The following is a 21,108-nucleotide window of genomic DNA, read 5'->3' as shown; positions in this document are numbered from 1 at the left end:
GAAAGCCGCATATAATTTGTATGGAAGACAGAAAAAATTGCCATCTCGTAGACCACCTCTAGGAAATTGTTTTTTGGGGGCAAAAGGTGGTGACGGAGACAGTTTCACAGGCAGAGTATGAAAGTTTTCACATAGTTTTCTTTAGCTGCACAGTTCACCACCCCACCTATTCCATTCACAAGAGATGGACGTGAGCTTGTCAGTGACTATGCTGGTGCAGCCTGCTGCAGACGTGTAGTTCAAGGTAAGTTTCATTTTAAGACCCCTCTTTCCGAACAGGAAGTCGGCAAGTGCAGAGTAGGGATGGTTAACGAGATGCAAATTAGTTTATGCCGACCAATCAAATGCTGCTGTAGTGGCACTTGGTCTATTCTCAAACTGTATACATGTGCATAATGGTTTGCATGAATTTTACATTTGCATCTCATTGACCATACCTAGTCTTGAATCTGTATGTATGACATATATATATATATACATACATACATACATACATACATACATACATACATACATACATACATACATACATACATACATACATACATACATACATATATATATATATATATATATATATATATATATATATATATATATATATATATATATATATATATATATCTCTTTAATGCATTAGTCCTTGGTGTTTAATGCTTTTAGAATTAACAAACTTAGTGATTTCAAGTCCAGGAATGGGCTTCCAGTAGCTATGAGCTCATAGCTACTCAGATAGCAATTAATAAGTTCTACATTGCCACAAACCGCATACAGGTAGCAGTACGTTGCAGTAAAATTATATTACTGCATGCATTTTATAGTGCGAATGAGTTTCCCCCAGCATATACAGCACATGCCAAGCCAGACATACATATACTGTCCTAGAGAGTTGTATATGTACAGCTGTGCTTGAAGTTGAAGACCATAAACTCCCGTTAGATTACCTTTTCTCACCCAACTTTTCTTGACTTGCCACCCAGGAAAATGAGCTTAAACTCCTGTCCATATTCAGGAATGTCATTAACAATTGAGCACTAAAGCTGTGATACAAATTCACACTGCTTCCACACGGCTCAGGTGTGCTTGTGTAGGGTTTTGTGATGGGTAGTCTTCAAGACTGTTTTGAATTAACATGCTAGAACAGCATTTGAAGACTTAATCATTTATTCTTTCATGCCCATAATTGAAAGCCAAAAATAAAATACACTGAGGAAATGTTTACATACAGCAAAAAGTATCGTAACTATGCTTGGAGGCATAGATTTGCATACGTCTTGCCTATTTAAATATTTGGTCCCCATAAAGAGAAAAATATAATTTTTCCCCCCTCCTTCCTGTTTTTCAATTTTAGGTGGTAGAACTGCTATTGGCAAGAGGGGCAAATAAAGAACATCGAAATGTTTCGGACTACACCCCTTTAAGCTTGGCTGCTTCTGGTGGTTATGTGAATATTATTAAAATCTTGCTCAATGCTGGTGCCGAAATCAACTCTAGGTATGTTTACGTACTGTTTACTCAGCTTTATGGGTAAAAACTCTGTTCAGTATCTCTTGGTGTTTTTGAAGCTTTGAGACTGTAAAATAACATGCTGTAACTCAACCACATACCAGATTTTATTTTGTCTAATACTGAATGGTATGGTTAAAAATGATTATGCTGCTTTAGCAGAGCTAATGGTATTGCTTTTGGACCTTACTCCATCAAACTCAACTTGCCTTAACCTTTTCTGGACTGGACAGCTCTGGCCGCTTTAAAGGACTTACGAGGCCAAGTCCATAAAAAAAAAATAAAAAAAGTTAGCTACCTGGCTCAGCTTGTAAGGCACGGAGGACGCCCTCCGTGCCGTTCCGCCTGGTCCCTGCCGCTGCACAGCCCCCCGAACGGTCCCCGACCGCGCGGCCCGGGTCGGGCTCCCCAGCCTGTACCAAGATGGCCAGCGGAGCTGGCCGCGGCTGCGCAGTCCGCATGGCCGCGAGTGCGGCTGCGCAGCTCTAAGGCCAACCCCCCGATCCACGCAACAGTAGCGTGGTTCGGGGGATTGGCCTTAGAGCTGCGCAGCCGCACTCGCGGCTATGCGGACTGCGCAGCCGCGGCCAGCTCCGCCGGCCATCTTGGTACAGGCTGGGGAGCCCGACCCGGGCCGCGCGGTCGGGGACCGTTCGGGGGGCTGTGCAGCGGCGGGGACCAGGCGGAACGGCACGGAGGGCGCGGACGGCGTCCTCCGTGCCTTACAAGCTGAGCCAGGTAGCTAACTTTTTTTTTATTTTTTTTTATGGACTTGGCCTCGTAAGTCCTTTAAGACCAGAGCCGTCCATGCCCTGCAATGATTACTGTGATCAGTTCACATCAATAACTGGATTAGGAGCCAATGAGCGAGTTAGGGGCGAGTGGCGCACGCGGCGGGGTTGTTTGAAATCCACGCCTTGGCAGGGATAACTGCTCCCAAACAGGGTGTATATTTCAATTGCCAAGGTCCGAAAGTGGTTAAAGACAATCTGTAACTAAAAAAAACCCTCTGGGGGATACTTACCTCGAGAGGGGGAAACTTCTGGATCCCAATGAGGCTTCCCCCATCCTCCTCCATCCCTATGTTCAAGCGGCGGGTCCCCTAAAGTGTGGCGAGGTAAATATTTGCCTACAGCGATCCTGCGCAAGTGCACTAGCAGATCTTCTTTCGGGTAAGGCAGAAATGTCTGCACCCCATCGTATCTGCTCTACTGCACGGGCACGAGTCCTTTGCGCCTGTGCAGTAGAGAGGATGCAATCAGGCTCGGCTATTTCTGCCTAGCCCGAAAAGGGTTAGGATTGCAGAGAGGTAAATATATCACCTGCTGTCAGGGGAGGTTTCTGGGGAGCCAGCGCTGGATTCCTCCAAGCTTCAGGGGTCGAGGAAACCTCATTTGGGACCCTGAGGCTTCCCCCTCCCAAAGTAAGTATCCCCCAGAGGGTTTTTCTTTTGTTAAGTTTTTTTTGTTTTGTTTTTGTTACAGGTTCTTATTGATGGGCTCATGGTTAGAAAAGTTTCCAAATGTGTGATTCTAATGAGACCTAATTGCCTCAGGTGTGCGCATGGGGGACAAGGGGGTTAATTACACTGATGTCTGGGAGCTTCTATGCGTTTCAAACGCTCAAATGCGTCCAATGGGACGCTTTCCACTACTCAATACCACGCACTTCCTCCTTCCGGCCGAAAGAGGAACTGTGCGGCATTTAGTCATGGAACTTGTCCCATTGGACGAGCGTTTGATACGCATATAAGTGCCCAGACATCAGTGTAATTAACCCCCTGTCCCCCATGCACACCCCTGAGGCAATTAAGTTAAAATCACGGATCCTGATAGTTTTCTACCCGTGAGCCCATCACTACAGGTTCTCTTTAAAGACAACCTTACCCTTTCTGTGGAGGGAGTACTGAGTGAGAAGTTGGTATTAGGTGTGGTTGATTGACCAGTGGTAAGAATTTGGTTAGGCTAGAGTTGTTTATAGACTAGGAAGTAATTTAGGGTTTTGCAGTGTCAAAAAGGTCAACGTTCGATAGGGAAAGCTCTTGTTAAAGGTGTTCTGTGGAGTGCTGAAATAAACAAAAACTGACACTTACCTGACGCTTCTATCAGCCCTCTGCAGCTGTCATGTCCCGCGCCGTCCTCCTCCGATCACTTGTCCCCCCCCCCCCCCCCCCCCCCGCCGGTCCCCGGCCTAATTAAACGTCTAGTGCAGCCATGCACACTATTCGTCTTGTTAGACAAATAATTGACCGATGTCGGCGGCGGGCAATGGATGATCGGAGGACGGTGTGGGACATGACCGCTACAGGGGGCTGATAGAAGTGTCATTTTTTTGTTTATTTCAGCACTTCACAGAACCCCTTTAAGCATGAGGCAGTGGAAGTAATTACGTTAAGGGTTATTAAAGCTATAGAAAGAGTTTGCTAGGGCGTTGAGTGATATTTTGGTTAGTTGATGTATTGGTTTTGGGCAATTGGAGGACCTCTTAAAATGTATATTGTATGTAAAATATCGGGATATTTTCAGTTTTCTATCCTAGTTTTTCAACCCTGCAGTTGTACAGACATTAGCAAGTTCTTGATGTCTCTCTGACTTTAGGCTCTAGCACTCTCTTGGTATCCTGCAACATTACAGCCTGTTGCTACACTGTAATAAGCTGAAATCTCTGATCAATTTAACCAACTTTGGAAAGTTCATACTTGAAAGCCTCTGCTTCTGGAAATGGCACCAAATAAGATGAACAAGAGCAAAGAAAGCCATGTGCAAAAAAGTTTCAAGCCTACTGTAGATGGCTGGGGATAAAACATAGTTAAATGCATATAAACACATTATGCACTTTTTAAGGGACGACCATCGTGAAAAAATGTAAAATGCATACATATAAGATATACATCTGTCCCAGAGTAAAAGACTATAATCTTTTTCCTATGTCACTTTTAGTAAATAGTAAAAATCCAGTTTTGGCCTAGTCCATCTCTACATGGGGGATTCTCCGGGTTTCCTTTATTTACCAGTGCTTACTGAGCAGCAACTGCTCAGTCTAACTGCCAAAAATGGTAAGTAGGAAGATGGAGGCCAACTGGCATATTTGTATAGATTCTTTCCCGGGAATGCTTTTGTGAGGAATAAAGGAAATGCTAAGAATTCCTCATGAGCAGATGCACTAGTCCAAAATCAGTCAGATTTGTCTGCCTACTGTAAGTGATAGAAACTGAGAATAAAAAGCACAATAAATGACTTTTCCTATGAGAAATGTATGTGATGAAATGCATTTTATATTTTACAATTTTTTGTGTGATTGTGGTCCATATCTGAAGTAAATATGAACTTATAAGATGATGGATTGTATGTTCAGAAGCAAATAAGAGTGGCATATTTTCCAGTACAGGAAAGCTGTGTTTCCATTTGATCTGATAACGGACTTGTCTGTTCTCTGCTTGTCGAAAATTTTATTTGCATGAACTCTTCACACTTGTCTGTCTGCAACGGATGTAATTGAGTTCAGTCTGTGATAATCCCAGAAGAGCAGATGTGTTCCCCCATATAGCTTATGGTGGTAACACATCTGCCCCGGGCTTCTGCTGGACCATCGGAGCAGACACTACACTGGCCGCATGTGATCTGGGGCAAGTCGGAACCGAGCTGAAAAGTAAAAAAAAAAAACAATTCACCTATGCAAAATAACTTCCCTTAGGTAGTGGTCTGGAACTCAGACCAGTTTTCTGAAGAGCTTAAACAGCCAAGAAACGGTGAGACAGGTTGAGGTTTTTCTGCAGGAAAGTTCAAACGGTGATTAGCTTTGTTTTACATCTTAAAATACAGTGTGGATTTTAAACTGCAACTGTGAAAGTCAATCAAATCTGAAAATAAAAACTTGACTCTTTTCTTTGCTACTTATGTTATAATTGTCCTATTTATTTGTACTACTGATACAATTCATTATCTCAAATTTATTTTCGCTTCAGATTTGCTTTGCAAGTTTATGAAGCTCCATCTTAAACTAGACCTAGGATTACAAATATGGGAAAAGCGTTTTTAAAAATGGTTATGAAAACTGGTAACCTTTATTCATCTGCTTCACCTTAAGTTGAACCACCTTCTTCCTCTTTTCAGTTTTTAGTGGCTAATCAGTTTTGCCTTTTTAATGCCTTGTTGTAACCATTTGCTTACTTTCAGAACTGGTAGTAAGTTGGGAATATCTCCGTTAATGTTGGCTGCCATGAATGGTCATACTGCTGCTGTAAAGCTGCTTTTGGATATGGGCTCAGACATCAATGCACAAATAGAAACAAATAGAAACACAGCACTTACCCTGGCCTGTTTCCAAGGCAGAACCGAAGTGGTCAGCTTGCTCCTTGACAGAAAAGCTAATGTGGAGCACCGTGCAAAGGTAAAGAACTGACAAAAAGGGGGTTCACTCAATGAAGCTTACAAGTGAGGCGCTAACTGTGCAGAGCTGGTGGTCACACAGTAAAAAAAAAAAAAAAAAAAAAAGCCCAACTTGCTTGAAGCCAGCAGGTGTACCATACAAAGAAAACCTCCAAATGCTAATGTGAGAAGCAGACAGTTCTCAACAGCAACAAACCATTTGTGGTCGTCCATAAATAGATAGAAAGTGGCAGCTATCAACTGAAATTTAATCAGTTGTTTCATAAGGTGTGATTAGTGTATCAGCTGAAAAAACTGACACTGATGGTAAGATTAATAGAAGCAAACACAACATTTTGTGTGAAATTTGATGCAATGTTTACCACTGGATTGTGTCAATATTGAATCACATCAGTCCCTATAGGGAGGCATTTTGACAGTTTAAAGACCCTGTTTTTATCACTGTAGTTTCACACCTTGTCTAGATGTGTTTAATTTATTTTATGGAATCGTTTTTAAGTACCGTATTTTTGGGAATATAAGATGCACCTAGGTTTAGGGGGCAAAAATCATAGAAAGAAAAACGAATCCTAGGTGCATCTATGGTGCAAGGGCGTCTTATGGACCTTTTGTCCCTAAACTCTCACTATCTAAGCTACACTGCCCATGTACACCACACCACACTACACTTCACTTACCCCTGCTGCCCCCACTACACTTCACTAACTAACCCTTGCTGCTGTAACCACCTACTACACTACACTAACAAACCCCCTCTGCCACCACCAAATACACTACACTGGCTAAACCCTGATGAAACATCTCACCTGATCCTGTTTCCGCGATCCTCTCCTCCCCCATTTGGCTTTCTTCATCAGAGGGTGCCCTGTCATTCAGGATGCAGGTCTTCGGGGTCCCAGCTGCTGTGCTCCTCTTCAGCTGCAGTCTCCTTCTCTCTTCATCTCAGAACGTCTTGTCATTGATTGTGAAGGTCTTCAGAGCCCCAGCTGCCTGCGCTCCTCTTTGCTGCAGTCTTCGTATAGACTGCAGACTTGCGATACACACGTGCTGCTGCCGCCATCCTTCCTAGTTACAGCGTCCTCCCTAGTTACAGCGTCTTCCTCTGACGTAATACCTAGTTTCAGTGCCCTCTGCTAGTTGATCTGCGGCGCACATGTGCGCGTGACGTCAGAGGCACTGAATGACCAGACGTCCTGGGATGAAGTGAGCCAGACGAGGAGAGGATCGCGGCGTCAGGATCCGGTAAGTATATTCCGAGGCCACATTTACAGCATCTTTGGAATATAAGACACACCCACTTTCCCTGCTCATTTTTGGGGAAGAAAAAGTGCGTCTTATATTCTGAAAAATACGGTATCTGTTTAGTGTTACATAGTAGTTTGTCGGGTATATTTTATAGAACAACTTTTTTATAGCATTTAATATTCAGTTGTTAAGCAAGTATTTGCTGCTGTTAGTAGAAGCCAAGGATTGCTCAAAGAAAAAAAAAATCCAGGAGTCTGATATGGTTGTTAAACTGCAGTACACCTTAATTCCTGATGCCTGTTGATTTAGCTGATATTTATTAGCAACCATGTGACTCCCTTAGTAGGAAAATCAGAGGGCACAGAACATTTTCCAACATTACCGTAACAAATGAGACTGAAAGTGTTCACTAAACGAGCCCGAAAACCCCCCTGCTCATCAACAGTGATGGGCCGAACCTCTGATTTAAGGTTTGCGAACCACCGCTGAAGGCTTGGTTCGCAGGAACTTCCGCGAACCGCAATAGACTTCAATGGGGAGGCGAACTTTGAAAACTAGAAACATTTCTGCTGGCCAGAAAAGTGATGGAAAAGATGTTTCAAGGTGTCTAACACCTGAGATCTTTCAGTGACTACAAGAGGGGAAATTTTTTTCACAAAAATACCTTATATTTTTTGAGAAAATCATTTTAAAGTAACTCCTTCTGACCGTGGGAAAATTAAACGGCCGCTGACTTTAGCAGTTAATAGCAAAGCCCCTTTAAAAGCTAGAAACACCAAAATTACTGGGAATGTTAAGAAGAACAGTGGGAACAAGAGGAATTTTTTTTTTTTTTTCAAAAAGACCTTATAGTTTTTGAGAATCAGTTTTAAAGTTTCAATGTAAATTCTCCTTCTGACCGTGGGAAAATATACCCCCGCCGACTTTAACGGTTACTAGCAAAGCCCCTTTAAAAGCTAGCAACACCAAAATTACTGGGAATGTTAAGAACAACAGTGGGAACAAGAGGAATAAAATGTTTTCAAGAAGACCTTATAGTTTTTGAGAAAATCGATTTTAAAGTAAAAAAAAAAGGTGATTCATAAAGAACTGATTCATTAAAAAGATCCGGCTCATTCATGAGCTGTTAGTATAGCAGAGAATGCGTCCTCGGCAGGACGTGAAGCTGCTGGCTCTCGCTGCTGTCTCTCCCCACCTGCCTGCACCTGGTGGGGAGAGACAGCTAGAGCTAGCAGCTATGCGTCTGAAAGGACGCATTCTCTGCTATGTGGGTGGGGGGCTTCGGAGATCTTTAATCAACTTAATAGAAGATCGCAACATAAGAGGATACAGTTCATTGGATCATTTACCGTGGATATTGGCGTGGGAAAACTTTTTTTAAAGGTACAGGTAAGTATTTCTGGTTAATTAAGAAAATTAAAGGACTTTTTTCGTGGTTGTGTTTTTATTTCATTTAACCCTTTGTGGAAATGGGTAAGGGGTACTTTGTACCTCTATACTCATTTCTCCTGGGAGGGGGTGGGCATCTGGGGTCCCCTTCTTAAAGGGGACTCCCAGATGCCACCATGAACCCCCCCCCCCAGGGAGTAGTCGCCCCCACCTCCTCCTGGGGCACCGGTGGTGGGGAAGAGCCCCTTGTCCATGGATTGGACAAGGGCTCTGGGGGGGAGGGGAAGGCTTGGCCACCCCTCCCCCCCGGAGCCCCCCATACCATGGACCATGCGGGCTGGTATAGCTCAGGGTGCGAAGCCCCAGTCGGCCGGGGCTCCGCATTCTGGCTATCCCAGCCTGCATGGGGGACAAGGGGTTACAGAGGTTCGGGAGGGGGGAACCCCACGTCATTTTTTCTTTTCAGATTTCCCACACTCAACACATAAAAATAATAAAAAATATATATATATGTATATATACATTTATTTACATATATACATTTATTTATATATATATATATATAATTTTTTTTAAAGGACTTACGAGGCCACAAGTATGAAAAAAGTTAAATACCATCTCATAATCCAGATCCATGGAGGACGCCATCTGCGCCCTCCCGTTCATTCCGCCATGGCACCCGCAGTAATGGGTTCTCATTCCCCCCTCAATATGGCCGCCACAGATTACCGCGGCTGCGCAGTCCGCATAGATGCAATTGCAGCTGCGCAGCTCTAGGTCCTCCTCCCAATGCGTCCGATGTATGCACGCATATTGATGACGCGGCAGGAGGAGGCCCTAAAGCTGCGCAGGTGCAATATGGCCGCCACAGATTGCCGCGGCTGCGCAGTCCGCACAGACGTGGCGGCCATATTGAGTGGGGAATGAGAACCCGACCCGTTCGGAGGGTCGGGAGTCGGGACCCGACCGGGGCCGGTATTACTGCGGGAGCCATGGGGGAATGAACGGGAGGGCGCGGATGGCGTCCTCCATGGATCTGGATTATGAAAAGGTATTTAACTTTTTTCACATTTGTGGCCTCGGAAGTCCTTTAACCCTCCGGCCGGTTTATTAAAATCCGCCAGGGGGCAGCAAAGCCTTTTTTTTTTCTTTCCATGTAGCGAGACCTTGTCTCTCAGTGCCTTGTCTGCTCAACGGCATCCCCCTGCCTCTCCAATCGCCTCCGGAGATCAGGAGATCCGGTTCAAAGAACTGGATCTCCTAGAGGGCTTCCCCCGTCGCCATGACGTCATCTACGTCGTGACGTCAAAGGGGACTCCGATCCACCCCACAGCGCTGCCTGGCAGCGCACGGGGTCTGAAAAGGGGGGGGGGGCGCGCGGCGGATCGGCGGGTAGCGACGGCGATCGGATTGCACAGCAAAAAAAAAATTATGCAAATCGGCCCAGGGGGCCTGAGCAGTGCCTTCCGGCGGCATAGCCCGTGCTCAGCACGGGCTTACCGCCAGGGAGGTTAAATATTGTTTCCTGCTATCTTTTTAACATATCCTGCAAATTTGATGTTGCTAGGATGTAAGGGGCCTTTGCTATTAACTGCTAAAGTCGGTGGGTGATGATAACCAACCAGAATTATAGGGGTGCAAAAGTGCTGAATTCTGCCGTAGGCTTCCATTAGGCTCCCTATTTAACTTTCAAAAATCTCAAATCTTTTCAAAGGGCAATGGCTCAGCAGTTGCAAATTTTCTAGCATTGTAGGAACTCTTAGGGGGATCATAACTGGTGAGTTTCGGGCCCCTAGGCCAAAGAGGTCATAGCCTAGGGTCACAAAAACCTGTTTATTTGGGCAATTTCAATGGTGGCGATTCTGACGAACATAAATCGCAGCCATGGCCGTTAGCAACGTCTGAATCTCACGAAATGTCTCATGCAGGTAGAAGACATATTGTTAGACTTGGACTCCAAAGATGGGTTCCCTACATCTCTGCAAACCAGAGTTACAGGGGTGCAAAAGTAGTAAAATCCCCCATAGGCTTTCATTGGATCCCTATTTCACTTTCCAAAATCTCACATCTTTTCAAAGGGCAATGGCTCAGCAGTGGCAAATTTTCTAGCATTGTAGGGACTCTTAGGGAGATCATGACTGGTGAGTTTTGCCACTGCTGAGCCATTGCCCTTTGAAATGGTGTGAGATTTTGGAACGGTAAATAGGAGGCCCAATGAAAGCCTATGGGGGATTTTACCACTTTTGCACCCCTGTAACTCTGGTTTGCAGGGATGTAGGGAACCCATCTTTGGATTACAAGTATAACAATATGCCTTCTACCTGCATGAGACATGTCGTGAGATTCAAACGTTGCTTATGGCCATGGCTGCGATTTATGTTCGTCAGAATTTCCACCATTGACTTTGCCCAAATAAACAGGTTTTTGTGACCCAAGGTTATGACCTCTTTGGCCTAGGGGCCCGAAACACCAGTCATGATCCCCCTAAGTGTCCTTACAATGCTAGAAAATTTGGTACTGCTGAGCCATTGCCCTTTGAAATGGTGTGAGATTTTGGAACAGTAAATAGGAGGCCCAATGAAAGCCTATGGGGGATTTTACCACTTTTGCACCCCTGTCGGCCGCTAGCCAATCGGATAAGGGAGAGAGGGGCGGCGCAGCGGGAATGGAGGACGCCGCAATGTCATAGCGGGGGGCAGTGCTGGGCACAATGCGTCAGCGCACGCTGCCCGCCGCCCCCTTCGCTCGCTGGAGTCTTCTTCTATGCCGCGCATCTGCACTGACTCTAGCCAGCGCGGCCGAAGGAGGGGAGACCAGGAAGAGCCCCAGACACCGCCACTGGAACTGGAGGGAGGTGAGTGGCACCTACACCTAACTACTCTATACCTGGCTAACTATACTGAAGGTCCCTACACCTAACTACACTATACCTGGCTACCTATACTGAAGGCCCCTATACCTATCTACCTATACTGAAGGCACGTATACCTAGCTACCTAAATGTTGGTAGATTTCCTGGGCTTGGCAAATTTTAAAGTAGCTCGCGAGCCGAAAAAGTGTGGGCACCCCTGCCCTAGGCTATGACCTCTTCGGCCTAGGGGCCCGAAACTCACCAGTCATGATCCCCCTAAGAGTCCCTACAATGCTAGAAAATTTGGTACTGCTGAGCCATTGACCTTTGAAAAGATTTGAGATTTTGGAAAGTGAAATAGGGAGTCTAATGGAAGCCTATGGCAAAATTCAGCACTTTTGCACCCCTATAATTCGGTTGGTTATCATCATCACCCGCCGACTTTAGCAGTTATTAGCAAAGGCCCCTTGCATCCTAGCAACACTAAATTTGAAGGATATGTTAAAAAGATAGCGGGAAACAATATTTAACGGACTTCCTAGGCCATACATGTGAAAAAAGTTAAATACCTTTTCGTAATCCAGATCCATGGAGGACGCCATCCGCGCCCTCCCGTTTATTCCGCCATGGCTCCCGCAGTAATACTGACCCCGGTCGGGCCCTGACCTCTCCAAACGGGTCAGGTTTTCATTCCCCCTCAATATGGCCGCCACAGATTGCCACTGCTGTACAGTCTGCATAGGCGTGATTTCCGGCTGTGCAGCTCTAGGCCCTCCTCCCGCCGCGTCATCAATATGCGTGCATACATCGGATGCATCGGGAGGAGGTCCTAGAGCTGCTGCGCAGCCGCAATCGCGTCTATGCGGACTGCGCAGCCGCGGCAATTGGTGGCGGCCATATTGAGGGGGGAATGAGTTGAGAACCCAACCCATTAAGAGGGGTCGGGACTCGACCGGGGCCGTTATTTGTGCGGGAGCCATGGGGGAATGAACGTGAGGGTGCGGATGGCGTCCTCAATGGATCTGGATTATGAAAAGGTATTTAACTTTTTTTCACATTTGTGGCCTCGGAAGTCCTTTAAAAAATGTTTTTTTTTATTATTTTTATGTGCTGTGTGTGGGAAATCTGAAAAAAAAAATGGCGTGGGCTCCCCCTTCCCGAGCCTCTGTAACACCTTGTCCCCCATGCAGGCTGGGATAGCCAGAATGCGGAGCCCCGGCCGACTGGGGCTTCGCACCCTGAGCTGTACCAGCCCGCATGGTCCATGGTATGGGGGGGCTCCATGGGGGAGGGAGGGGCGGCCAAGCCTTTCCCCCCAACCCCCCCCCCCCCCCCCCCCCCCGGAGCCCTTGTCCAATCCATGGACAAGGGGCTCTTCCCCACCTCCAGTGCCCCAGTAAATTAACCATAAATACTTGTACCTTTTAAAAAAAAAAGTTTTCCCACGCCAATATCCACGGTAAACGATCCAACGAACTGTATCCTCTTTTATGTTGCGATCTTCAATTAAGTTGATTGAAGATCTCCGACGCCTCCCACATAGCAGAGAATGTGTCCGAAATGCCGGCTCCTGCTGTCTCTCCCCACCGCCTCACCTGTCACCCTCACCTAGCCTGGCACCCATGGGTGCACCGGGTGCCAGGCTAGGTGAGGGTGACAGGTACAGGCAGGTGGGGAGAGACAGCAGCGGAGACGGCAGCTTCACGTCCTGCTCAGGACGCATTCTCTGCTATACTTAACAGTTCATGAATCATCCGGTTCTTTTTAATGAATCGGTTCTTTTTTTAATGAATCGGCTTATTTTACTTTGAAACTTTAACCACTTAAGGACCAGGCAAATTTCTAATGATCGGTGCTGCGTGGGCTCTACAGCCCGCAGCACCGATTATGATCACACCAGGGCGATCAGACCCCCCCCCCCCCCCCTTTTCCCCCACTAGGGGGATGTCCTGCTGGGGGGTCTGATCGCCGCCGGCCATTAGTGAGTAGGGGGGCTCCTCAAAGCCCCCCTCCACAGCGATTTCCGCCCTCTCCCCGCTTACCTCCCTCTCCCTCTTGGTCTGTAATTTCCGTCCTGCGCATCCTAGGATAGGCTTTGGCCTATCATATGCCAGCGATCCCCGGCCAATCAGAGGCCGGGGATCGCCGATCTACGTCGCGGCGCTGCTGGGCAGCAGCGCCGTATGATGTAACCAGCGGGGATTTCTTCCCCGCGTGTTTACATTTTTGCCGGCGAGCCGCGATCGGCGGCTCTCCGGCTGTTCACGGAGACACCCTCCGTGAACTGACATGGAAAGGCCACTCGATCGAGCGGCCGTTTCCATGGTAACCCACTTAAGACCTGCTGACGCCTATGGGCGTTAGCTGGTCCTTAAGTGATTTTCTCAAAGTATAAGGTCTTTTTGAAAAAAAATGTTTTCCTCTTGTTCCCACTATTCCACTTAACATTCCAAACAATTTTGGTGTTTTTACTATGTAAGGTGGCTTTGCTATTAACCGCTAAAGTCGGCGCCATTAAAGTCTATGGGCGAAACAAACTTTTTGGAAAAAAGGTTCCCGGTTCTCTGCAAAGGCGAACCACCTGAAGTTCGCCGGCGAACCGTTCGGCCCATCTCCACACACACACACACACACACACACACACACACACACACACACACACACACACACACACACACACACACACACACACACACACACACACACACACACACACACACACACACACACACACACACACACACACACACACACACACACACACACACACACCCCTCTTCCCCCCCTTTTTCCCACCATTGAACCCAGCAAGCTCATTGCATGTTGCAGAGCAGTGTGTCAGTCTGTTGTTGGCCTAGAGCAGGCATGGGCAAAGTCGGCCCTCCAGCTGTTACAGAACTAGAAGTCCCACAATGCATTTGCCTTTATGAGTCATGATTGTGGCTGTCAGACTCCTGCAATGCATTGTGGGACTTGTAGTTCCTTAACAGCTGGAGGGCCAAGTTTGCCCATGCCTGGCCTAGAGCAATCACTAAAGATGGCTTTGGCTAACAATTAAGAATTTGTACAGTTTTAAGGATAATCAATTTTGCCAATTACTGATGTAAAGATGTATTCTTGATTGTAGCTGTACTGTTTGATCTTGATTTTTATACCTCTCCCTATGGGTTTTTTTCTTATTGCAGACTGGTTTAACCCCTTTGATGGAAGCTGCATCAGGAGGATATGCAGAAGTAGGGAGAGTTCTTCTTGATAAAGGGGCAGATGTCAACGCTCCCCCAGTACCATCTTCAAGAGATACAGCTCTGACCATTGCAGCGGATAAGGGACACTATAAGTTCTGCGAGTTGCTAATCAGCAGGTAAATGCATGTATAGAGGTGTATACCCATATGCCACGAAATGTTAGAGCTTTTAACCTCCTTGCCGGTCTAATTAATCCGGCAAGGAGGCAGCGCAGCACTTTTTAGAAAAAAAATTTTTCTTAAATCATGGAGCGAGCGGCGGCGGCGGCGGCATCCCCCCACCCACCCACTCCGATCGCCTTCGGCGATCAGAGTAAGCAGGTAATCCCGTTCAGAACAGGATTTCCTGCAGGGTTTCCCCGGTCGCCATGGTGACGGGGCGGGATGATGTCACCGAAGTTATGGACGTCGGGACGTCACAGGGAATCCCGATCCGCCCCTCAGCGCTGCCTGGCACTAATTGGCCAGGCTGCGCAGGGGTCTGGGGGGGGGGGGGGGGCAGGGGGCGGCTTGGCGCGGCGGGTAGCGTCGAATCGGCGGCGATCGCGTACTACACGCAGCTAGCAAAGTGCTAGCTGCGTGTAGGAAAAAAAAATTATGCAAATCGGCCCAGCGGGGCCTGAGAAATCCTCCTGCGCAGGTTACCCCGAGCTGAGCTCGGGATAACCGGCAAGGAGGTTAAAGTGGATCAGAGATGAAAAACTAACTATAGTAAGTAACTTGTCTATATAGCTTATCTAAAGTTTAGATGGTTTACACAGTAAATCTAGCTGCAAACAGCGTCAACAGTATATGATTATTTCTTCCTTTGATCAAATGAGAGCAGACATATTCTGCTCGTCGTCATTACACAGCCAAGCTTTTCTGTGTATCCAACCCTCAGCCTGTGAAAACTCCACTTCCCTCCCCTCTCCTCCTCCCTCCTCTCCGCCCCTTTGCCTTTGAAATCTTTGCATGCTGCAACAAAAGCCACATCCTCCCCAGGTTGAGCTCCCATGAGCACTTGTAGCATGGGACTCGGAATGCCTAGGCACTAGAAGGGGACCGGGGGCGTGGATACATTCATTTACATGCAATTAGAAAATAAAATCGAGTATTTGGGGGGAAGAATACCCAACAAACTAAGTGTAAGGGGCAGAAAAATAAAGGCAGGAAAAGTTTCTCGGATCCACTTTAAAAGTGGACGTATGTATGTTTTTTTAATACCTGAAACTACTGTGGGTAGCAGTGATTATCATTTCTAGGGTTGTTTGGCTCCACACACATGCTTTAACTGTCTAGAACAGTATAGTGACTAGAAATTTGACAGTAGCTGCTTCTATAGCTGTTTTTCTTTAATAAACTTTCAGTGTAGTGGTCAGTCATGTTGGCTGCTGACAGAAGTTTTTACTAATGTGTTGGTCAAATGATTACAGGATTTAACTGCTTGACCACTAGAGGTTTTCACCTTATGATCCAAGAGCTACTAAAGGTAACCATACACCTAGCGATGATGGGCAGATTCGACCAAGAGACAGATCTCTCTCTGATCGAATATGATCAGAGAGAGATTTGTCAGCTGCCCATACACCACAGGCCGGTTCACCAATCAATTTCAGCATAAAATATCTATATTATAATATATTATTTGAGCCTGCTGCATCGTGTGTGTGTGTGTGTGTGTGTGTGTGTGCCCAATAAACGGTTTTTGACTGAAAATCTACAGTCGTGTGTTCTGCTTGGAGGGGGTGAGTCCACCACTGCCTTCTCTATTACCAAATTGGTTTTTAAGCTCATTTAGTCCCTTTTAACCTTTTGGTGCCTCTGTTATCTTATTGCTACATTGAGTCTACCCTAGGTGGAGGGTTGTACCCACTTCCTTCTTCTACTAGAGAGCGACTTCTTAATCCTGATTGGGGTCTGGACAATCTCCCCACCTGCCTTGACAGTGGTTGCCTAATGTTAACCCTGGTGTGCAAGTATTATATTTTGAATTACTCTATAAAGCTTCCATTACCAGTACATACTACACTATATTGGGCTCTTGGTGGTCTCTACTTCCCTTACCACTTGCATTTTTTTCCTGAATGGTTTTTTGCTCCACTCTCCCATGCAAAGATGGACAGTGAGAAGCATGGTGGGTAAGTATTCTCAGCTCTCCCTTTTCTAAAACAACTTGTATTCTCATCGTAGCTGGTCTTCTCTAGCAGCAAAATAGTTGCAGTACCAGGTTCTGGCTTGGTGATTTAGATCATTAATTGCAGAAGACATATGTCTGTCTTTAAAGTTCAGGTGAAGTTTCAGAGGATGTAGATAAACTCTCCTCTGTGCAACATGTGGTTAAAGAGAGCTTCATCAGAATGTCCTATCAAATTAAAGTCACTTCTCACAAGTAAAACATTCCTAACTAGTGTAAACCACAATCAGAATTTGTCTGTATTTTGTTTTGGCAGTTTGCAAATTAATATATCCTAACCATTTATATGATGCTGTTCTAAATAACCTACATTAAAGATCAACTGCATTCTTTTTGTGACTGGTAAATAAGGCAGGGCTTGAACATTTCGCTTGTTGCAGGGGTGCTCATATTGATGTGCGAAACAAGAAGGGGAATACACCGCTTTGGCTGGCAGCAAATGGAGGTCATTTAGATGTTGTTCAGCTTCTTGTTCAAGCTGGAGCTGATGTGGATGCAGCAGATAATAGAAAAATAACCCCCCTCATGGCAGCTTTTAGAAAGGTATTTCTAGCCTTCTTTAGCTTTCCTTACATATGCTGTCTCAAAGTACAGCTGCACTGACAATGCTTTGTCTGGGTTTTGATTGTTGACCTGTGGTTTGTGTTGCAGGGCCATGTTAAAGTGGTACGCTATCTTGTGAAAGAGGTAAACCAGTTCCCATCTGACTCAGAGTGTATGAGATATATTGCCACCATTACAGATAAGGTAAGCTATCCTAAACAAATTCCTACACTTTTGTATTCTGGATGCATTTCCTAAAGTTTTTTTTAAAGTGGATCCGAGGTGAACTTTTACTCATTGCATAATTGTGTTCCTTTCCTATAGTTTATAGGGCATTCCTCAAGCTAAATACTTTTTTTGTCTTTGTTTTAATACTCTAATTCCCTATAAACTAAACAAGCCTCACCCACAGGTTTTCAGAGAGCCTTGGCAGTAGCAAGGGCTCATGGGAGCTCAGTCTGGGGAGGAGGAGGTGTTACTAGCCATTGATTTCAGAGGCAGAAGGGAGGGGGGGGGGGATAAGGTTTTTTTCACAGTCTGAGTGCTGATGGTGCAAATAAGCCTGCCTCTGTGTAATGTTTACAAACCACATGGCTGCTGTCACTGTACCACAGGAAGAAATAATCATATTCTATTAAAGCAGTATGCAGACAGATTTGCTGTTTAAACCATCTAAACTGTACATAACATACATAGACAAGTTACTTGTTATAGTTCGTTTTTTAATCTCGGATCCGCTTTAATGTTTGCTGTTTTTCATTGCCTTGCTTGGCAAAGGGCACCTTTTGAAGAGGTTCCCCTTGAGGTTGGATCAGTACTGAATAAGTATATTACTGCTATTAATTATTGATTTAGCATAATGTATGCCCTTGAAAAATAACTATCCTAATGTGGTCAGCTCATGGAATTTGCTAGCATGCAACCATGGCTTCCATGAACAGCTATGGTTCTGTATTTAGATCTATTTAGCAAAGTCACAATACAATATTTTCTTTACCATGCTATAGCTATAAACCCCCTGATTGTAAAAGATCCAAATGCTTTCAAAGTATGCTAAGAATTTTTTTTTTAGAAGCTCTAGTCCTGGATAAGTTAAAGGACAACTGAAGTGAGAGGGATATGGAGGCTGTGCCATATGTATTTCCTTTTATGCAATACCAGTAGCCTGGCAAGCCTGCTGATCCTCTGCCTCTAAATACGTTCAGCCATAAACCCTGAACAAGCATGCAACATATTGGGTGTTTCTGACATTATTGTCAGATCTGACAAGATTAGCTGCTTGTTTCAGGTGTGATTCAGACACTATTGCAGCCAAATAGATCAGGGCTGCAAGGCAACTGGTATTATTTAAAAGGAAATTGATATGGCAGCCTCCATATTATTCTTACTTCAGTTGTCCTTTAAGCCAATAACTCAAATGGATTATGGTTTTGAAACATGTTTCAAATCTGTGTCTTGATGAGACTATTATCCATTTTCCCAATAGAAGTAGTAACACGCATGGATCTCATGCTGAAGTCAGAATAATTAAAAAGGAAAGTCAGTGTTTATTTTCTCGGCATTGTGATCAGAGATGCACACGCATCTTCTTTTGGCCGTCCTCATTTGCCAATCTTCATGATTTCACAATTAACCAGTTCACCCCCAAGGGTTTTTACTCTAACGGACCAGAGCAATTTTCACTTGTCAGTGCTTCTCCCTTTAATTCCCTAATAACTTTTACTACTTATCACAAGAAAATGATCTATACCTCGTTTTTTTCGCCACCAATTAGGCTTTCTGTGGGTAGTACATTTTGCTAAGAATGTTTTTATTCTAAATGCGTTTTAATGGGGAAAAAAAAAAAAAAATGAAACAAAAATCATTTCTCAGTTTTCAGCCATTATAGTTTTAAAATTAAACATTCTCCTGTGGATAAAACAAACACATTTTATTTGCCCAGTTGTCCCGTTTATTAAACCGTTTAAATTATGTCCCTATCACAATGTATGGCGACAATATATTATTTTGAAATATAGGTGTTATTTTTGTCTTTTGTTTTTTTTGCCCCTATATAATAAATTAAAATCATTTTCCTCCATAAAATCATAAAATATAGATTAAAAAAAGCTGAGTCCCTAAGGCAACTTTTTATTTATTTTAAGCTGATTTTTTTTTTTACAAGTGTTTTTTTTTTTGGGGGGGGGGGAGGGGGGGTTGTACGTGTAATTTTATTAATAGTGTGTATGTACTTGCATATGTATGTGCTTTGTATGTGTAATACACTTTTTGGCCACAACATGGCGCTAGTGAACACTCTCCCATATAGGAAGTGATCACTTTTTTTTTTTTTTACTCTTTATTAAACTTTAACAGTTTCCTGTTTTATGAATGGACGCGGCCGCTGTTCGCGGTCGCGTCCATTCACTCCAGGCAGTGCGATTGGGTAGAGGACCTCTCGGTCCTCTTCCCCAATCACCCAGCATGGGAAACGGCGGCGGTAGCGGCGCGCACACACGTGCGGAGCAGCGGCTGGAACGTGCAACGTATTAAAACGTCATGTTGCCATTAACAGGCAAAAGCATGACGTTTTAATATGCTAGGTTGCCGGTAAATGGTTAAAGGAGATAAATACTTTATCATAAAAAATAATCTATTTCATAATTGAATTGGCTCCAATAAGCAGAAATGAAATGATAGCCAATTTGTTTACACACAGCTGCAACACGGTCCTGTCCGCAAGAATGTTTTGCCTTGCACCAAGTGTACCTGTACACTTAAGATTTTTATTACAGAACCAGTCCAGAGACCTTGCTGCTTCTGTTTCTTGATCCTTACCAGAATTCCTTCCCCAGCAATGTTACAGCCTTTATTAAATGCCTGTTAGGCAAGGTTTAAAGCTGGTTTGAAAACTCCTGGATGGAGACTATGATCAGTAATTGATATATAAAAAGCTAAAGCCAATGTAGTGTTCACACACAAGGGGCTGCAGTGGACTGTACACAAAACATTGTTTCAACTGCATGTACACTGGAGCTGTGCTGTTTTTTGTATTCTTTTACGGAAGAAATAATGTAGCTATATTTACCTTAATACCCAGAGTCTTAAAACTTTTTTTCTGGGAAGTTAGTTAGTTTTTAAATTAAAGTGTACCTGAGCAGAGGTTGTCAGAAATATATATTTTTTTAATATCAAGTTGTCATTGTTTGTATATAATCTCAAATAGTCAGACGTATTAGGAAACCTAATGTGGTTTATAATTTATATAACAGTTTGTATTCTTATATGATTTCTATTGTGTGTTCAGTAGTTGTGTGGTATATAAAACCTGTAATCCTTCACCTAGTAAGAACCATGAATATACTGGTTTCTTAAAGCACAGATATACTAAATGTTTATACAAGAGAGGTAACTGGGAGGTCATAGACAGACTGCCTAGTGATACATCTCCTAAGTGAACAAAAGATCAAAACAGGAATTTCTGCATATATAGTCTGGACAAGGGCGTAGGGCCCGTGGTCGCCTTGGCGACCGGGCCCGGCTCCTGAGGCGAGGGAGGGCCCGGGGGGCCCATCTCCGTTTGGAGGGCCATGCGGCCCGTGCGCGCTGGTAGGGGGGAGCCGCAGCCGCGGGGAGGGCAGCCAGACCTCTCCCTCCCTTCCTCTCCCCGGGGCCCCCCCCCCTCAGGTGCAGAGTGAGCGCTCACGGAAGCGCTGTAGGCAGAACTCACCTCCCTGCGTTCCACTCGCCGCTGATCTCCTCTCTGGCTGGCTCTGCATAGATGCTT

General features: G+C 45.0%; 1 protein-coding gene across 5 annotated transcripts in view; it reads left to right on the top strand.

The window, feature by feature from the left end:
* ANKRD17 (ankyrin repeat domain 17) overlaps positions 1-21,108 on the top strand; it is a 233,656-nt gene that overhangs the window by 175,974 nt on the left and 36,574 nt on the right. For all 5 annotated transcript variants that reach the window (XM_068233424.1, XM_068233418.1, XM_068233427.1 and 2 more), the window contains exons 19-23: positions 1,352-1,494; positions 5,682-5,895; positions 14,565-14,740; positions 17,180-17,342; positions 17,451-17,546. In XM_068233424.1, the coding sequence (XP_068089525.1) occupies positions 1,352-1,494; positions 5,682-5,895; positions 14,565-14,740; positions 17,180-17,342; positions 17,451-17,546 (792 nt within the window). The remainder of the gene's footprint in view (positions 1-1,351; positions 1,495-5,681; positions 5,896-14,564; positions 14,741-17,179; positions 17,343-17,450; positions 17,547-21,108) is intronic.

Source organism: Hyperolius riggenbachi, chromosome 1 (assembly GCF_040937935.1).
Source record: "Hyperolius riggenbachi isolate aHypRig1 chromosome 1, aHypRig1.pri, whole genome shotgun sequence".
NCBI classification, from domain to species: Eukaryota; Metazoa; Chordata; class Amphibia; order Anura; family Hyperoliidae; genus Hyperolius; species Hyperolius riggenbachi.
This window is presented reverse-complemented; position numbering and strand designations above follow the sequence as displayed.